The following is a 20489-nucleotide window of genomic DNA, read 5'->3' on the forward strand; positions in this document are numbered from 1 at the left end:
GCAGAGGATGGACCAGGCTCTGCTCGGGGGTGCCCAGCCATGGCACAAGAGGCAACAAAAACGATGCCAAGCACTGACCAAGCACTGAACAGGCTGCCCAGAGAGGGTGTGGAGTCTCCCTCACTGGAGATATTCCAGAGCTGTCTGGACACAATCCTGTGCTCTGGGATGACCCTGCCTGAGCAGGGAGGTGGGACCAGCTGACCCACTGTGGTCCCTTGAAACCTGACCCATTCTCTGATTCCATGACTGAACATCCACGTTGTTCCAAAATACCACAGTGTAAGGCCTTTGCAGGGGCTCTGGGTTAGAGAACAGCCCAAAGCCTGAGCCTGTCCCTGACAGGCCAGCCTGGACAACTTGGTTGGGCCATCAGTTCCTTCTTTATCAGACCCTGATGTGGGAGCAGGAGCTGAGAACCATTTACATGGTTCTTTTACCACAGCAGGAGACTCTGACAAACACCATTTACTGACCTAACTACAGCCAAAATTAACAAAGGATTGCAATTCTTTTAGAGTATCTGCAGACCAGTGAAATTTTCAGGCATTTCCCAGCCAGTCAGGGTCAGGTGATACAGTTTGATATTCAGACAGCGTCATCTCTGTACAATTCCTATGTAATTTCTCCAATAATTTCAACTTACATTTAAGGACGAAAACATAATTTCCTTCTATCCAAATAATTAGGTAACAAGCTACCCCTCACTCTCAGACTTCAACTCACTTTGAGAAGCACATTATTCAACCAACTCACTCCAAGTGTCATTGCTGACTCCTCCCAAAATCTGAGCAACACCAAGATGTAAAGAAAACTGCGCCTCAGCTCCACGGGAGATGATCCCAAGGAACATGTGACAGTTGTAATGAGGTGCTGCTCCTTTCAAGAGGGAAAGAAACTTCCTTCCTGAATATCAAATCAGGCTTTAAGTTTAGCCAACCTCCTACGTCTGGCTCTAATGAACTGGAGGCAAGTCAACAAAAGTGTCTCATTGCAGCTTTTTCGTTCCAGGCCGACTTCCACGCTGCAAGGAGCGGAGCAGGCTCGTGTTGTACCACAGAAATGGGACTGGGCCAAGAGCAAGCCGTAAAAAAAAAACAGCAAGTGGAGGAAGGGCTAGGATGGAAGAGCAGAGTTACACTGAGTGTCACCCCTTCTGAAGTGATCTCAGTCCAAACAGGATGAGAGCGGCTGCTCCAGATCACCAGAGAGTCACTAAATGTTTGCTCCAAGCACTACTGAAAACCTGAAAGGGCTCCAGGTGCCCCATAAATACCATCAGACACGGCAACCTGTGGCAAACTTCAATCACCCAGAAACCCCCATTTCCTTTAAAACAAGCAGTGCTGATGTCCTTTGCTACTGAACACAGTGGATGTTTTCCAAAACTTTAGGTCTGAAGGAAGAGCCAGTGCAAGAAGTTCACTAGAGTTTACTTGCTGGAATAAACCTGCTTTTATCAATTCATTAAAAACCCTCTCTGCACAGAAATCTGATGGGTGCTGGTGCACACTCCAGAGCTGATAAGACACCTCCAGCCCAGCCTCCCAGCCTTCTAAAAAAATTCTTTCTAGCTCTTCAGCCATAAAATGCAGCAACACAGGTTTCTACCCACTTGTGTCTGTCTGAAAGCTCCAACTGTATTTGAATATCTCATCACTTTGCAAATCTGTCTCATTTTACACCAGAATAAATGGAGGCTGAACAGACTCAACTGGACAGACAAACTCCCATGACCTCTTCCCACGCTGGGTTTTGGTGTGAGCTTAACCAAGGAGCCTCTCAGGATCAGGTCGGGGCTCCATGCTCCTAACTCTCCTTCCACACACAGCACTGTGTGAGAGAGGTACAGCTGTCAGAAGTGCCTCATCCCAGTTTGCAGAGTTCCACCTTCTCCACAGCAGCTGCTGCTTCACCAGGGGCTGCGTGTCAGGGCCTGTAGCCGCTCCAAGCCACGTCTCAGCACTACACAGGTTCTCCCCCTGCTCCTGCAGAATACCTGAACTCATCTAAAAGTGCGTGTTATGGAAGACCAAAAATGATCCAAGAAGCCTGAGGTTTTGGGGATGAAGCTGTGGAAGAGACAGGCCATCCCAGTTTAAGTGAACACAAACCCTGTGTGGCTCCATCACGCTCATCTCCCAGAATTCAAACTCACGGCTCCGTGTCGGACACCAGCTCTGGGATGAGGTTACGTGGGTCAGGCAGTTCTAAGTGGCCAAAGGCACAGTCTCAATCCAGCCAGGAGGATGGGATAAGCATCCACTGATTACCTCAAGAGTATCTCAAACACCCTCGGGTTACAGGGCAGCAGGTGACTGTCACCACACACCCTGCACTGGCACCAGCCCCAGTGTCACCCCATTAGGAGGCACCTCAGTAAATCCCACGCCCCCCTCCCAGCCCTCCTCACCCCTCTGTGTTTTATATCCAACACAAAACAAGGTAACAAAGCTTTGTTTTGCTAACAGGAAACAGAAAAGTTACTTTATTTCCCTTGTCATTACAGCGGCTGACAAATTTGGGTGCTATTTTTGCGGGTTTTATTGAGCCTTCTCTTAATTTAGCCTTAAAATTCAACCTCCAAGCCTCCACTTGGGTTCCACGGAACCAAAACTATTTAAAATAGCAGTAATGACAAGTTACCATCTGCATTTACCAGGGATGAGCTCGGTAACTTTATAGCAAACCACAACCAATCTCCAGTATTTATATACCCAAAAGATCTATTTGCATCCAGCAAGCAGAGCTGCTGTCGTGCCTGCGTTGGGAAGAGGAGGTGAGGTTGGGGGAGATGGAAGAAACGTAGGCAAGAAACTTGGAGCTGCAGCCAAGCTCCCAGACAGCAGGGAGGACACTCCTGGAGCCTTCACTGAGCCATGAATCAGGTTCCTTACTCTTGGCAAGTCCAACGGGGATCCCAAGTGACACAAGGTCATTGTTATTTAAAAATGCTAATAATAAAAAAAAAAAAAAAAAAAAAAAAAAAGAAAGCCCACCAGGCCTTGGCTACAGTGATTTTAGTGATTTTTGAAGCCTGGTTCTGCTGCCCCACATTTGCTTCTGTCCTTGGGCTTTCATTTCACCCACATCCAGAGAAACCCAGCTTTCTTTCCAGGCAAAATGAACAACGTGGGGAGTTGCTGAGCGAGTTAGGAGGAGCGTGTGCTGGCAGCTGGGGAGGAAGATACAAGAATTCCCAACTGTGCCAATGCCATGGGGGGAGGAGGAACAGCCAACGCTGCAAAGCCTTCGCTGGTTTCAGGAACAGGTATAACAAGAAACCATAAGACAACTCACAGGAGAAAAGGGAGATGAGACATGACTGTACTACTTGACAGCAGCGACAACTCTGAACAGTTTATTGCCATTTACAGAGTGATCAGATTTAAAGCTCACCTTAATTCCTGCTCCCCAATCCGTACGAGCCCCGCTGTGGCCTTGACACAGTGCACTTCCAACACGCTCTGCATTCATCATTAAAGTCACTAAAGCTACACTCTGAAGCTCGGCAGCAAATTATGCCTTGGTCTCCTGGTCCAACACACCTACTGAGTTATTCACCTGAGCAGATTTAGCATCGAGCTCCAAGGAGGAAAAGGGATGGAAGGGTTAAGGGCCGAAACACAGCTGAGAGCTGAGGAGTACTGGATTGCTCTGGGATGTCTCACAGAACACTAATCACTTCATCTGATTTTAATTCCTGACACCAAATCAGCATATAGCTTTTCAAAGGAAATCTTGTCCTAGATTGCAAGCTAATCAATCACAATTAACGTGGAAACCAGCTTCTGCAACAGCATCATGCCCCGTGAACAGAGCAGGAAGGACAGGGAAGGGGCTCAGAAAGATCTTTCAAGTACAGGCAGACAGGATAATTTGGGATAGGATCACTTTGCCAGTGTCTTCTGCACACCCAGGAGTAGGCAGCAGCCAGCCAGGTGTTTTGCTTCTCCTCCAGAGCAAGAGATGAACAAGACAGGGGGGGTTTATGCCAATTCTACCACAAACCCTCATCCAGGACCAGCCCCCTGGAAGTCCCTTCCCCATTAATGTGCCCTATTCCAGGGGAGACACCTTCTCCCCACAGGCTGCTGGAAACCACATTCCCAGGGAGATGCTTTTTCCTTGAGCCAAAGAAAACTGTCAAGAGGGTGGTGCCAGACTCTGTTCAGTGGTGCCCAAAGGCTGGGCAAGGAGCAACGGTCATAAACTAAAACTTAACTTCCTCAAGAGAAGGAAGAACTTCTTTCCATGGGGGGAGGTTTGGAGTCTCCCTCTCTGCAGACATTCCAAACCCACCTGGGCACATCCCTGTGTCACCTGCTCCGGGTGACCCTGCCTTGGCAGGGGGTTGGGACTGGTTGATCTCCAGAGGGCCCTTCCAGCCTGTGATCCTGTGAAAACTCTTCCAGGTGCACGAGGCCAGAGAGAAAGTCTGATCCAGCAGTGAGAGCATTAACCTGGATTCTGAGCTATGGCTTTGAGCACCTCTCCGAAGGTTTCCCATGTGCCCACCCACGGGAAAGGCTGCAGGGACGTGGAGAACTGCTCGTACGAGCCTTGCTGGTCTGTCACGAGAGCCTGAAAGGCTGGGAGATACTTTGATACTTAAATGCTTCCTATCACAACACTGTTCAATCGTCTGCATATAACTCAAAGATGATAATTAATGTTCAACTCTGCTGCACGCAGCAGCTGCCCTGAATCCTTCCCAGGGCATCCGAAGCACTGGAACCACCACAAATGACCCACAGAACGGTAAGATAATGAGTTTGGGGGGGTTTATAATAAAGAAATAAACCCCCACCCACACAGTCCGAGGGGCAGGACTCCAGGACTTCTCAGAACACCGACACAACACGTGCAGCCACAGCACATTTAAAAAAAATTAAAAAAAAAAGGCAGTTTCTGGAACACGTGATCACACTTGGTAAACTGGCCTTGAATGGGACATCTTTTCCTTGATTAGCCATGCAGGCTGCAAAGTCAGAGATACTCTAATTTAAAGAAAGAAAAGCCCCAAGTTGTAACTAATTCCAGCACTTCCACTGCTTCAAAGGATCTTCTGCACAGAGATAACTTTTGTTCAAACCCTTGCACCAGGAACACGGCTGAGGGGAGACCACCTCTAGCCTGGCACTGGTTTAATTATTTACACAGAGTTAATGAATACCAGACTCTCCTCCTAAACTCGCTCAGGGTGCATAGTCCTACAGTCATTTGGACTTTAAATCCATCATCAGACTGTTAGGAAGTACAAAACTCCAAACAAGCCAACAGGAAGGAGCCCACACAGAGACCAGAGCGAGCCCGGTCAGCCCCGGGACCCTGGTAGAGTTCAGGTGGCAAAGCAGGACAGTCCAACCCCTCCAACGCAATTCCCACCTAGCACAGTAACCTGGAAGCACAGGAGACATTTTGCAACCCAACTAGTGAGTTTATCTCATGGAAACAAGGGCCAGGCAGAAAGCCACACGTTTGAAAGTGGGTTACTCCACACTTTTGCCTCTGCTCTCCATACCTAGAGAGCCAAGGACAACAAGAGACACGCAATTAAGATGATCTGAGTTGGAATATTTCCCTCATATCCAGCAAAGCACTGAGACACACAGGTAGCTCCATCACATTGGTGGCTGCCTGGCCTGTTGCTCAGGTGTAGCTGATCCTGCCCTGGAGCAGGACAGGGGGCTTAGTGACCTTTCCAATTCACATCCAAGGAAAATATCCTCGCCCACAAAGACAACGCCGGCAAGGAACAAACAGCAAGATGTGTCAGGTAGCACAGACCACACTGCACATCCTCCTCACCAAAAAGATCTAAATCAGTGCTGAAACCCAAACCAGAATGGCCATTCTCAGAGCGGGTGCCCTCCCTCTCCCGTGCCCTGTGCTGCCCAAACCATGCTCACACTGTTGAAACCACTGCTGTGGGCACTGGCAGGGTGGGAAGGTGCAAACCCACTGCCCACACTGATCGTATTGTGCCCCGGCCTGAGCCTTTCCCAAAGCTCAGTCCCAGCTGGGGCAGGGCAGAGCAGGACCCCCACCACGTCTGGAGGTGCAGCTGGAGCTGTGGCCTGGACCCAGCTTCTCAAACATTCTTGCTGGTTATTCACAGGCAGGGTGCCAGAACGTGCTGACATCAGAAGGGAAACGGTGACTTTCAGGGTTTCTTTCAGTCAGACCTGAATGAAATTTCACAAGTGAGTGGAGGGGGGAAAGTACTTGCTCAACCCATTCATCCTCCCCCGGGGGGAAATTCCTGAGTCCTCCAAACTTCAAGAACTTCTCTCTGACAGAAAAGTCTCTCTTTCCATCTCTCAGGATGGAAAGTTGCTGCTACCTATGGCCATGGTCTGACACTGGTGACCACCAAAACCCTCCCTCCTCCCAGTCCTATCCAAGGTGTCACCATCACATCCTACCAAAAAAAAAAAAAAAAAAGTCATCAGCAGGTTCTGCTCCACACAGAGGAGACATCGACTGCATCAGGGTTCCCTGCAGATTCTCCGAAAACTACTCCCCAAGTCTGTACTGGAGCTTCTTGAAGCAATGTTAATTATCCAGGAGAAAGAGGAGGTTAAATTAAAAAAAAAAAAAAAAGGGGGGGGGGAGAAAAACAAAATAAAAAGTTAATAGCAATTGAATTTGTCCTTGAAAGAGTTTCAATTACTAGAGCTGACTTAAGGAAATAATGACATGCTGGTTATTGCATGAAATGCCAATAACTGTAATGGAGCAGCAGCTTTTTCGGAGTTATTTACACAAACTGATTTTTCACAGGAATTTCATAGGAATTAACACACACACACTCAATCTCCACTCTCTCACCCTCCCATAAATAAATATCTTTACCACACCTACAGAATGAACCAAGCCTCTTCCTTATTTGCTCCTACCCACTTTTGCCCCTTTTTTCTCCCAAAAAAAAATAAAATAGAACACGATCAGAAATTAGATTCCAGCTACAATTATCCTTTCACTCTGAACACATAAAAAAAAAAAAAAAAAATTTGCTGAGGAATTCTGAAGCAGCTTTTTATGAAGTTTACCTGTCATTATGAAGCAATCCTTTACATGTCACTACAGAAAGCTCATGCCCACATTGTGGAAATACTTACTGAGCTGTCACTTAAACTCAGAAATACTCCAGAAAGTCACTGTGGCAAACCTGGAAATGCTCTTGGGAAAAAAAAAAAAACAAACAAACAAACCAACAACTCAAAAATGCTCAAGCTGCAGGACTGAACTGCTGAGTTACAACACTGGGAGTGCAGGTGCATGGAGGAGTAAGAACTGGGAACCCCTCCCTCATCCATATGCTAGTAATACCCATTATCATCTGATTAAGATGTGGCACTGGCAAAATATGTCCAGAAGCTGAGTCCTGAGAGAAGCAGCTCCTCCTGTTCCACAGTCACTGTGAGAACTTCAGACCCCAACATTTCTCCTCTGAGCACCAGAGAGAAACAAAAGGCTGCCTGAAAACCGACTCCTACAGAACCTCAGCCTCAACAACCACAAGCAGCAGAGATGACATTAAATTTAGCATTGGAATTTTACTGGAATGGGTTTAGGAACACAGCATGGTCCTCCTGAGCTCCCAGAAAGCACACCCAGCCTCTCTCCAGCTGAGGAACTTCCCTGTTTTCCAGCCACTGAAGGGAAAAAAAAGAAAGGCAGCAGCTCCTCTGGTGTCACCCCAGAGCAGGCAGGAGGGACCCAGACACAGCAATTCTGGTCCAGAGTGCCAAAGAAAACAGCTTTTTTCCTCCAATCCCACCTGTCATTCACTTCCAGCTGGAGATTTATGGCTCTGGCTAGCAGACATCCACTACAGTTTTCCCACTGCACATTCACAACCTCCGGATAAATTAAAGCCTGAACTTTCTCAAATCAGCACATGAGACACACACACAAAAGAAAAAAACTTTTGCAGGACTTCCCAAAAACTTATTTCCCCCAGCAAAAAGCTACCCCTCCTTTCTTTTCCACCAGAACAAAAGGGGAAATATCATTTTTCCGTCCCTGCTGATGGTTTAAGGACTCTTCCAGAAGGAAAAGCCAGTGGTCATAAGAGCAGCGCTGATTACTGACAAGTTTATCTTTTCCATCCTCCCTCCACCACTTTGCTGCCTTCAGTTTTTGCTTTTGCTGCCTCTGCTCCTTGAGAGTTTCCAACATTCCTGGCAGGGACCGGGCAATGGCACGCTGATGAGCTTCTCCCCAGAGCAATCCACCACACAGTAGTTGCAATTCAACAAGAAAAAAAGAAACCAAACTGACTCGACAAAGAATTTCAAATACGCCGAGTAAAAACTGGAAAGGGCATGTTTTCTCCTCTAATATTTTAATTACCGAGAGCACAGATGCAAGAGGGAAAAAAACAGGATTTCTGACTGGTGGTGTTCCTTTGAAGAGAGTAGGGAGAGAAAAATGGTGGAAAAGTTGTGTATGAGGTAACAGATAAAACCAGCAGCTGCACTATTTAGCCTAATTTTAGATATTATTTTCTCTCTGAAGGAAAGCTGCTGGTTTGGTTTTTTTTTTTAAACAGTCTTCATGGAACAGGGTCTCACTTCTGTAACACAGTATTCATTGACCAGAGTTCTCAAATAAGTCAACAGAAAAAACCCAAAGTATTATGGACACAGGAAGCTGATGGGAACAGCAAGACACAGTTTTATAACAGCGCATTTGATTCTCATGTCTCCCCCAACCCCAGTTTCTAATATTATTTAAGAGCAGGGAAGAAGCTGGGCCAGCTTGTTGAAGGAAAACAGGAAGTTTTCCTGTTTTCAGAAACAGGAAACAGAAGTCGTAGCAGGTAAAAGGAATTAAACTGGACAGTTTTAAGAAACTGCTAAGCAATCTAGCAAAAAAAAAAAAAAAAAAAAAAAAAAAAAAAAAAAAAAAAAAAAAAAAAAAAAAAAAAAAAAAAAAAAAAAAAAAAAAAAAAAAAAAAAAAAAAGGCCTGAAAATCAACCATAAAACCTTCCAGAAAACACATTTCTGTCCTGCAACCAAGAACATGATTACAGGAGAGACACCAAAGATAGAAACCCTCCCCTAACCCAGAAAATAAATAAGGATTCACAGAGCAATTCAATTAAACTTCATAAAAGGCAGTAGGCAAGCCCTGCTAACCCCATTTCACCACAACAATCAGGTGGTTTGTCCCAGGTTTCCCAGTAAAGCGGGGGGGTGATAAGGGCAGGAAAAAATAAAAGCTCCAGCTGAGAGTCAGGATTGAGGTTTATTGTCCTGTATCCTACACACATCCCACCTGAAAACACTGGAAACCTCAAAACTGGGCATCAAGGAGATGATACTGCAGGAAACAAGAGATTTTAAGAGAATCTTAAACCCTTAGTTTATTTCGGACTGTTTAAAAAGACAAAGCAGCAAAACCTCCAGCGTCCACAACCAGAATTCACAAGATCTTAACAACCAAAAAAAAAAAAAAAAAAAAAAAAAAAAAAAAAAAAAAAAAAAAATCAAACTAGCACGATTTTCCTGCTTCTCCTAAAACAGCCAAGCCCTAAAAATCACTCATTCAGAGAAAAGAAGATGCACCACACTCCTCTTTGTTGGAAAGCTCCAGTGCTCAGCACACAACTCGAGGGCTCCTGACTTTACAATGCAAAGCAAGGAAAAACCCTGCACGAGCCAACAGGAGCCAGGTCCCAGTTTCCCATTCCAAGACATCACAGCTCATTGGCAGCACAGAGCCATTTGGTGCCAATTTAGTTTAAAAACCATATTTCCAACAACATTTTTCATGCCTCACTTGCTACTAAAGTTGAAATCTAAGTCAACAAAAAAGAGCTATTGTATGGCAACAGGCCCAAAAGCTTTTTTTTATTATTATTATTTTTTGTTTTTATTAACATATGATTTTTAAACTGTTTTCACTGAACTTAAAACAGAGGCCCAGAGATGTCAAGGCACCTATGGGGAGGTTATCCAAGATGTCAATGTTTAATGTGATCCAAAGGCTGCTCCCCTTACGGGAGACACTTTGTTGTAGCCAAAGCACGTGCCACAAGAAATGCCCATCTATTTAAGGCAGGGAAATCCTTTCTCTCAAGCAATTTCCTTTAAATCCCAGGACACTGGGGAAAACCAGTGTATTATTAAGGGCTGCCACACGTTCTGAGGGGAAGGGGGTGGAAACAAATCCATGGGAGAGCTGGAAAAATTGAGAACTAGGATCCCTGGCCTGCTTTCTTACGAGTCATTCCCACGGATTTCTCATCCCACAGAGCCATCCTGATCTCTTGATCCTACTCTGTGTTTCCCAGCTAGAAAGGTCATCCAGAAAAAACACCGAGTCCTCTCTCTCTGTCCCCAAAAAACGTGGAGCATCCTTGTCTTCACTGGGCTCCCACTCAGCACCAGCTCCCCGGGACAGGCTGTGAGTGAAGTTCCATCAGGGTTACTCATCACCAGAGTCCACCTGGTGTAAGTGACTGCACTCATTTTACTACAGGGGAACGTTCCACCCAAACAACTTTCACGCCAGAAATTACTTTGCCTTTCCTGACGAGCCAAGTGATGAAGAAACCCCTCCTTACGGCATCACTGAGGATTCCTGAGGAGCATCAGGAATTAGAGGCACCGTCCCGCTTCTCAGGCCTCAAACAACCCCAAGGATTCCCGAGTGGAGGAACCCCGTGCTCTTCCCACATCCTCTTCTCCCAGCCTGCACCAGGAGATGTTCTCAGCTGGGGTTACTGTCAGGTGAGTCACCCTCTGCTCCTGCTCTCCCAGAGTTTCTCACAAGTTGGGTGGGAAGGACCCGCTCTGCTCCTCGCTGCGCAAGACAAAGAGAAGACACAAAGCTTTAAATTCTCCCAACCCATGGAATTTAGGAGCACACAGCCAAAGGAGGCTGTAATTTAGGGCTGAAGTATCATCATTATTAAGCAACAGTTTCTTGTGGGCAGCACAGATGACACGTGGAAGCTTTTTTTCATTAGATAAGTTCTTTTTCCAGCAGGAAAAAAAAAATTGAAAAACTGTCAGTTTGAGTCCAATAATCCTCGGCACAAAAAGGGTTGGGGGGAAAGTTATTTGGTTTTTGGGACGGGGGAAGTTGTTGGTTCACTTTTCATATGCACTGTTTGTACCTCCTCAAGTTCAACTAATTCTCAGAACAACTATTCATTAATAATTCCATTTTATAGGGCTACTTAATCAGATATTATTAATTCACAACGTATCAGCAGCTCGTGGAATCAAGTGAAATTCTTTTTCCGAGACAAAATAAGCTCCTTTTCCAAATTTGTACCAGAACACTGACAGAACTGAACTGTAGGAAAACACCTGCTTGAAAAGTTCAACCAGCATTTTAACCCACGTTTTATCTGCACTGAGATTTTTCAGGACACACAAAGCACCTCAGAAGTACTCCCTACCTGCAACTATGACATTTGTCCAAATGCATGGCAAGAATATGTGACCACGCTCCCAAGGAGCTGAAACCTTCCCTGAGGATACACTGGAACACTCACTACCAGTCACCACTGGACAGTTTGATGGCCCCAGCAGAGAGATTTGCTCTCTTGGAGAGCAGAATTCCAACCTGACAGAAAAGCCAACCCAGTAATTCAAGACGCTGCAGTGGACGGTGCCCTTTGGCAATCAAAGAACAAAAAACTAAGCCATTCTCAGATCAGCACAAGAGAAGTTTCTGAGTAAGAAGGGAAACTTTGCATGTCGCCCCACATGGTGTCAAACGTCTCCGACCCCGGCCTGAAGTTGGAGCAAAGTACACAGAACGAAAAGGGAAGTTTCGGTCCCACACGAGGCCGCGACAAGGCCTTGGAGATGCTCATCTGAACACGGAAAGGAACCTGCTTTTCATCAAGGTTTCCAGATACGGATACGGCCACCTCTTCTCCCCGTATCCAAAATGTCTGATGCATACGCTGTACTGCTTACTCCTCTTTTTCTGGCTAGCTGTATTCCAGTAAACAGGGAATCCTACACATACAATGATAAAGATAATTCTCAGGCTTGTTTTTCGTAGTTTCACTCCTCTGAAGAGCAAAGAGTGGTGACACTACTGAGCCTGACCACAACCAGCACCTGAGTGTCTGTAGTAAGCACCTTTATTTATGAGAGGAACGAGACACATCAGTGCTCACTCAAAGTAAGTTAAATGTGCCCTAAGACACACAGCTGGAGCTTCATGTCCTGCATCAAAGCCCTGCTGGACATAAATCGGCAATCCTTGGTCACTGACCTTTTTCAGTGTTTTGGCCATAAGTTTGGTTCTGATTGTTTGACTCTTTGGGGGTTTTTCCTTCTTTAGGCAGTAATACAGCCCAGAATCCCCCACCTTCTCCCATCTAATAGAGAACCCAAACAGCCCCAGCTTTGAAAAGGGCCAAAACCAGGCAGGAACAAACGCATCCCTCAGATCCATCAAAGAAATCATTTATACCGAGAGGGAAAGTCACATAACCAAAATAAACAGCAAGCCCATTGTGCGGAGCAGCCCTGCCACCGTTCCGACAACACAGACTCTATTCCAGGCTGAGCCCAGCATCACAAGGAAAATAAACCCAAGGTACAAACAAAGTGCCACCGCCTCCCGTTTTGTGCGGGGCACGAAGCAGCGGGGGCAGAGGGATGCGGGGCTCAAGGTCACGGCGGGGGGGATGCGGGGATGGGGCGCGGGGCTGCCCCGTCCCGGGGCTGGCGGAGGAGGCGAGTGTGGAAGTTTATGAGCTCATCAGGATGGTTGTACCATTACATCAGAGGCAATTATAAATGGCCAAGAGCAGGGGATGGGGAGCCAATCAGATCACAGATGGGATGTCAACCTAAGACCAACTGTCTCCTGGCTTTGACAGAAGGATTTTACCTCCATAATTCAAATCCCAAACCCAAGCGATCCGCACTCGCTGCTCCCATCGCCCAGCTCCCCGCCAGCGCTTCCGCCCCGGCCCCGCGGCCCCTCCGCCCGCCCCGCGGCCACCGCGGCCCCGCCGGACCCTGGCTGCCCTCCCCGCCCCGCCGGACCCCGCCGGGCCCCGCCGAGGGGTGCGGGACCCCCCCAGCCCGGGGCCGGCGCCCGGGGGTCGCGGGGCCGCGGGAGAGGCGGCGGCGCTGCCGGGGCCACGCGTTGTCCCCGGGCGCGCCCTTCGCCGCCCCGGCCCCCCGCGCCCGGCCCCGCCGGCCCCTCGCCGTCCTCCCCGACCCGCTGCCCCCCGCCGGAGCCCCCCGGGACCGGCGGGGGACCCCCGGCGTGCGGGCCGGCCGGGGATCCCCGCACAAAGGCTGGGGAAAGAGAGAGGAGGAAGGGAAGGCGGCGAGGCAGCCATTTTATAGAGCGAGCGAGCAGCACAGACAATGGCAGCGCCCGGCAGCGCCGGCCCGGCGGGGGGACCCGCGGGACAACCGCCGCCGCCCCGAGCCCACCGAGCCCCGCGACCCCCGCACCCCGTGCCCGTGCCCCCCACGCCCGGCCCCGCGCGGCCCGGCCCGGTACCTGCTGGCTCCTGCCGAGGGTCTGTCCCCCGCCGCCTCCGCCGCTGCTCCCGGGGCTCATGGGCGCGTGGTGGCTCCTCGGCGGGGCCCCGCTGGCCGCTGCTCCCCAGCCCTGGCCGCTGCCCCCGCCGTACTGCGAGACCATGTCGGCGGCGCCCTTGGCGGCGGCCGCCCCGTCCTGCGGCCCGGCGCTATAGTCGCCCCCGGGGTACCCCTGGTAGGCGCGGGCGGAGCTGGGGGAGGTGAGGAGCTGGTTGAGGGTGGGGGTGGCCGTGGGCTGCGGGGTGGTGCCCCCTCCTCCCGCGCCGCCGGCGGCCGAGGGACCCATGACCCCGAAGCGCTGCTGCTGCTGCTGCTGGAAGGCGGCGGCGGCCGCGGCGGCCGCGGGGGACTTGGCGGCCGGCGGCGCGGAGCCCCGGGGGGAGCTCAGGGCGTAGGCCTGGGGGGGAGGCGGGTAGGAGCCGGCGCTGCGCCCGGCCGCGTAGTAGGAGTTGTACTGGTGGTTGGGGAAGCCGTGCTCGGCCCCGGCGCCGTGCGAGTTCTGCGGAGGGGGCGGCCCCGCGGGGGCTCCCGCCGGCCCCGGGTAGTTCTGCTCCAGGCCCCCGCTCTGCAGCGCTGCCATGCCAGGGCTTTGTTGTCCGCCATGTTGGTGGAAGGCAGCGGCGGCGGCGCCCCGGCCGTAGGGCTGCCCGAAGCCGTAGGCTGGCGGGGGCAAGGCGGCCGGGTGGGAAGGGGGCGGCTGCTGCTGCTGCTGCGGCGGCGGCGGCTGCGGCGCCCCCACCCCGTCGCTGCCGCCGCCGCCGCCACCGGGCGGCTCCGGGAGGTTATTGTTCAGGGTGGCGGCGGCGGCGGGCCTGGGGCCCGGGTTCCCGTTCGAGCTCTTCAGGTCGGACTCGGCCCCTGCGCCCCCTCCGTTGCTCTCGGCCCCGTCCTGCAGCTCCTTCCCCGACGGGCCCTCGCTCTCCGCCTGCTTCTCGCCGCGCTCCGCCGCCGCCGCCTCACCCCCCGCCTCCTCCGGGGGACAATCCCGCTGCTGCGCCTCCGCTTTCTTCAGCTCGGATGGAGCCGGGGCGCCCAGGCTGCTGGCGGCGGCGGGGGCGACCTGAGCAGCCATGATCCCCCCCCTCCCCACCCAGCCACCCCCCCGGACCGGTCCCCCCGAGCTGCTCCCTGCCTGGCCGGCCGGCGTGAGGCCTCGCTGCTCTGCTCTCCCCGCTCAGGCGGCGGCGGGCGGCTCTTCAGGGCAGCGGGGGCTCATTCCCCCCCGGCCTGCTCGGCGAGGCGGGGAGGGCTCCGCTGGGCTGGGCTTCCCGGGGCCTGGCCCCGCTGTACCTCCTCGGTTGCAGCCGGCGGAGAAAGGGGAGGAGGAGGGAGTGGGGGGGAAGGAGGAGGAAAGGGGGGGTGGGGGGGGACCCGGGACGGGGCTCCCGGTGCGGGAGAGGCGGGAGGGAGGGAGGGAGGGGGGACACGGCGGGCGGGCGGGCGCCGTCCCCGGAGCGGGGCCGAGCGGCGGCGGGGCCGGGCTGGGCGAGCTCCGACTCTGCTCGGCCGAGCGGGCTCAGTCCGACACGAGGCTCAGCGCTGCCATTTTACCCAGCGCCGCGGCCGCCTGCCAAACCCGGAGCGGAGCGCAGCCCGGCCCGGAGCGGAGCCTCCCCCCCGTCACAAAGGAGGAGCGGGCCGGCCCCGGCCGCCGCCGGCGCGGAGCTGCCGCTCGCAAAACCCGCGGCGGATCGGCGGAGCCGGGGGCGGGATGGGGGGGCACAGCGCGCCCCCCCGGACCTGCCCCGGGGCGCTCCCCCGGGGGGAGCGGGGGGCAGCGGGGCGATGTCCCGCGGCGGGAGCCCCTCCGGGTTCTCGCCGGAGCCGCCGGGCTCGGGGGAGTTTGGGCCGGTGGGTTGCCGAAGCGCCTCTTCTTTGTCCCTAGAAATTCCATTTAGAATTAAGCCCTCTGCGAACTGTTAGCGGTTGTCATTTCCTCTCCGCTTGGCCGTGTCCCTCTGGAAAAGGCGTTGGCGGCGCGCCAGGGCTGTGACTGCACGCGCAGGACAATCCAAGAAAGTCCGGTTCCCCTGCTCCTGCCAAGGCGAGGGCGGTGGGCACGGAACCAGGAATTCCCAGATCCAAAACCACCTGAACGCGTCTAGACACAACACGTTGGGCAATGGGACAAGGAGGCTCTGGCAGTCGTGGTGCTGGAGCTCCCCGACTGTCGAGAGGTGAACTGGGAACTGGGCCATGCTCTTCTGCAACCCTTTCAGACCCAGATTCCCACCTCCTCCATCCCTGAGGCCTTTGCCAGAGCAGGAATAGGGAGGAGAGGAGCATACCTGGAACTCCGTCCTGGACACGGCCTGGCCTATGCCACCGGGCTCTGTACCTGCTTGTTTTACTTCAAATGGCGTTGGGCTGCAGCAGGACATGGAGGGTACAAAAAGACGAGTTATTTGGATTTTAAGCACCAAGAAGTTAGAAATTAGGACGCAGTTTTCTAGTACAAATGGCAGGCATGGTATGGATTAGGCCTGGGTTCTGTGTACCGGTGTTCCTCTGGAATATGGAAATATTTGGAGAAGTGAAGTTTAAGTAAATTGGACTCTAAGGAGAGAGAGAAAAAAAAAATGGGTGGACAGTCAAAAGGCACTCTGAGGTCTGAGTCTGCCATTTCAGAACATCACCCCAAAAGAGAAAAGGGGGCAGATGTAACCCCTGTACAGTGACAAACACGAAAGGCTCAGCCTGAACCCACTCTGCAACCAACAGGGAAGGAATCCCGTTTTAACTGGTGACACTGGGGAAACTCGAGTACAGCGCAAGAGGCAAGGCCATGGGTGGCAGAGCTGGATCCCTGCCAGCACCCTGTGCCAGTTAGGGATGAAGTAAAGTGAAGTGAAGGTGTCAGTGTCTGCTGACATCAACTCAACCCTCACGCTCATTGCAGAACTTGTAACATAAAATACTTATCGTGTAGAGTGCAGGTGGTGGAACAAAGGGGTTTATTCCAAAGCTGGAAAGTGGGAGGAGAGGAGGGACAGAGCGATTAAGAGCAAAATTTTAAATGTTTTCTAGAGCAATAAACTGCTCTGCAGGGTCCAAACAAAGCTGCTCTGCCATTTCACAGCCTGCACAGCTGAGTGTGCAACGTGGAGCAGATTCCATCCACCAAATTGGTGGGTCGGTCTTTGTCCACAGCTGTAAATAAACTACTAGAAAGGAAAGGGTGATAATTGATGATATCAGTATTGTGATAATACTCAAAGGCCTTCGTTAGGGTTGGAGCCTCAGTGCAATGATGGAATCTCACACGAGAGGCTCCGTGTTTTTAGTGAGATCTGTGTGGACACAGAGCAGCAAAAACACCAACATACTCTTCTTCAGAAGAGTTTGGATACTGTGGAACGTGCTAGAACAAAAACTGGTCTGCGTCCTCTCTTCAGAGGAGTTATTTGATGAAACCCTGGGTCGAGCACCCGTCTCCCCAACTCCAAAGCCACAGTCCAAAGCCCCACCAAATAACCAAGCACCACCAAAAGTTTAACCCCTTCAGTTCAGGCGCTTGGGATGCAGCTCAGGCGCATCCAGATAAAGATCCCATGCTCACACCTCCCTACCTGTGTGGGTCTTTTGGAATCTCCTTCAAGGAGCACTGTGTCAGACTATGAAACCCCGTGTTGATGGTAATGTGCAAAGCAGCCCGGATTCCCCAGCCACCCACACAATGAGGAGACACTCACTTTACCAAATGTTTGTGAAAGCTGAAGCAGATTTTGGAATACGCCTCATCAATGAGGCCCTGGCACTTTACTCAATACTGAGGCATTCAATGAATTTCCAGCTCTGAGGACTGGGAAGCAGATGACAGTTCAGCTCTTAACAACATTGCCACCTCCGAGCTGAAAATCCTCCCGCCAACCCCGTCATCCCCGGGGTGTAGCGACCACCAGGACCGCACAGGACTTTTCGTTTTGACACATCAACTCCTTTCCCGGCTGGAGCGATCCCTGCTAGGCTGCCGTGCTCCCTTCCCCGTGTCCCCAAGTGCTGAGCACGCTTCCCTCAGCCCGGCTCAGCCCCTGGCTCTCAGATAGGCTGGAAAACCAGCGCTCACATGGCACTGCAGGCCACCACCACAGCGCTGGCTCCTCCTGACTGGAAGTCTCCTTCATGAAGGTGGCCGTGCCATTTAACCCAGCACTAAGGCAGTTTAGGAAACCTGGTCTAGATTAGAGTACTAGAAACAGGAGTAGTGTCTCCCCCTTCCAGGAGAGAGAAAAAAAATCGGGCTCTGCCAACTGTGTGATGGCAAATATGGACTGAATCGTTGACATGGAAACCGGACTAAAGTCAGCGCTGCCTCAGCTCAGCTCGCACACACACAAGTTATCATTATCCCCAGCCTTTCCCTGGCTACAAACACGGACTGGATTTGTGGCTGCGGGAATTGGGTGCAGCCTCTCCAATAAAGTATTAACTAAAGCGCAACTAAGCCAGAGCGAAACGAGCTGAGGAGGAATTAATGTGGTCGGGCGAAGGAGGATGCTCTTCCATTTCGCTGAAGAGAGGCACAGCGTGCTGAGATGTGCAGGCTGGACCCAAGAACAAGAGACCCATCTATTATAATTCATGGGGCACGCTGCAAAAAAATGGGATGGAGCGAGGAAAGGTTATTGCTTGTACCTCAGCTTGTCTGAGAGGGGGTTTGCCAAAGAAAATTGCATTTCCTGTAAATATGTTTATATTTGCCCAGCCCATTCCTTGCAGTGTTTTAGCCACTGTCATATCTAGGTTAAACGCTCCCATTGTGGCTTCAGCACCACTAAAGATAAATATTATTTGAATCATTTGTTTGCTGGGCATCATGCGAGGCAACGCTTATTTATCCACCCAAAAAATAAGGTTAAAATATTGTATAACCTCCCTTTTTGGGGGAGACACAATAGGTCTGCGCTGCGAGTTCCAGCCGAAGGTAACTCCGTCCCTTCTGCTGAACGCAGCAGCTCAAAGGCAGGCGTGGATTTTCCAGGGGTTTTGCTGCTTCCCACGCCAGTTTTTCCGCGGGCAGGGAGCGAGCCCCCGGCTCGGCCGCTCAGCGAGAGCCCGCTGGTGACATCTGACAGCGAGCTGCGAAACTTTGGATGCATTTTAAGGCAGGAAAGTGGACTCGGCCTGACTCGAGGAAATGCATTATTTTAGCAGCGCTGGCGAGGAGGAGGAAAAAGCGAAGCGGAGTTTGCGGAGGGGAAGGGACGCGGGAGCGCAGCCATCCCCCCCCCCACACACACACACCCCACCGCGCACCCTGCGCGACCCCCGGGGGCAGCCGGGGCTGGTGCCACGCGTGTCCCACGCCCCACGCTCCCATCGCCCACCCCAACCACCCGCGGGGCGGGGGAAAGCGGGGCAGCCGCAAGTTTTGGGGCACGTGCGTGGGGATTCGGGGAGCGGCGCTCGCCCAGCAGCGAAAATGAGGCTGGAGGTGGAATTTAGTCATTCCGGGGAAAACTGAGGGGTATCGGGAAGGGGAGGAAAACAGTAATGAAGTGCAGGGAAGGAGCGAACCCCTTTTATTTAATATATGGGGGCGCAGCCCGGCCGCCCTCGGACACCAGCGCTCCGGTGCGCTCGGGGAAGGAAGAGTAAATCTACTTAAAAAAAAAAAAAAAAAAAAAAAAAAAAAAAAAAAAAAAAAAAAAAAAAAAAAAAAAAAAAAAAAAGAGAGAGAGAGAGAGAGAGAGGAAAAAAAAGGGGGGAGAAAAAAAATCAAAACGCGGACCGGAGTTTGCAAAAACCCCTGCACTGGATCCGGAGCCAGCCGTCTGGTTTCCCTGAATCCCACCAGATTTGGGAGCTCTCGGGTGGGCTGGAGGAGCAGCCGCGTTCCGCTGCGAACCCCACTGTGAAGAGTTAAAAAAGGGAAAAAAAAAAAAAGGGGGGGGGTTTAAAGCTGCGAAAAGGGAAAGATCTCAACTCTGGGCCTGGATTTTCCCACTAAAGGAAAACTATTATTGTGTTCCAAGTCTTGGGGACCTGGCGGGAGGGGACAGCAGCAGGTTCTCCTGCCTGGAAAAAGCCGTCCCTCGGCCTTTCCCCCACCTCGGCGCCTCTTTTCAGTGGGGTGTAAAAAAAAAATACATCCCCTCCCGCGAAATTCTGCCCTCCTAAAGTGTATTTTTAGAGAAGTTTGAGTTCAGGCGTCACGACTGGGGAGGGAGGGGGGTTGCTGCGGGAGAGGCAGGCGCTGAGAAAGAAGGTTTTTCCCCCCCTTTTCATCAAGCTCTCGCACTGCCATTTTCCCGAGGCAGGGAGGGAGCGAGGGAGGGAGAGCGGAGCGACAGACAGCGCTGGCGAGGAAGTTTCTCACGGCAACTGCGGGCTGGATCGGGAACGGAGCCTTTTGTTCCCGGCAAGTTCAGCGGGAGAGAGAGAGTTGGAGTCTGCTGAAGAGAAAAACCAGCGGAGAAATAAAATGGAGGGAAGTAGGAAGAGAGGAGGGAGAAAGCTGGTGCTGAGCTGAGATTAACTGCAGAGCACCGAGCTCGGGTGTGCGCGGCAGCTCGGCATTTATTTAGAAAGTTGGTGCGGTAGCCCGAGGCAGAAATCCCTCGTTAAATGCATGGGAATGAGTGAGAGACCCAAGGACACGCAGTGCTGGGCAGGAAGTGGAATTTTCCAAGGGGTTCACATCCTTCGGTGCTCTTTTTGCCAAGATTTGATCTCCTTGCTCGATGAAGGCTGCCTCCTAGAGACATGAGGGAAAAGGCCTTGGAGATGTGGTGTGCCCTAGGTCTGTTTGAGCTGAATAATTAAAAGTAGGGGGCACCTTCCCGAAGAGATTACAGCGAGGTCTGAAGGCCAGATTCAATCTTGGGTACGGCCCTGCCTCCCCTCCCTTTCCCTTTCTCCCCAGTGAGTGTTGAAACACGGCGCATTCGTGCCCATGATCTCTGAACGGGGTGAAAAGTCACCTAAAAACAGCCCCCCCCCCC

General features: G+C 51.9%; 1 protein-coding gene across 1 annotated transcript in view; it reads right to left on the bottom strand.

Moving 5' to 3' along the window:
• The window catches only part of ARID1A (AT-rich interaction domain 1A), a 56690-nt gene extending 42006 nt beyond the window's left edge, over positions 1-14684 (bottom strand). Inside the window, 1 exon segment of the mRNA XM_027903915.1 lies at positions 13505-14684. Within this exon segment, the coding sequence (XP_027759716.1) occupies positions 13505-14617 (1113 nt within the window). The 5' untranslated portion in view covers positions 14618-14684.
• Positions 14685-20489: the final 5805 nt, after the last annotated feature.

The sequence above is a fragment of the Empidonax traillii genome, unplaced genomic scaffold (assembly GCF_003031625.1).
Source record: "Empidonax traillii isolate 1590-97213 ecotype Southwest subspecies unplaced genomic scaffold, ASM303162v1 scaffold1000:size392382, whole genome shotgun sequence".
NCBI classification, from domain to species: Eukaryota; Metazoa; Chordata; class Aves; order Passeriformes; family Tyrannidae; genus Empidonax; species Empidonax traillii.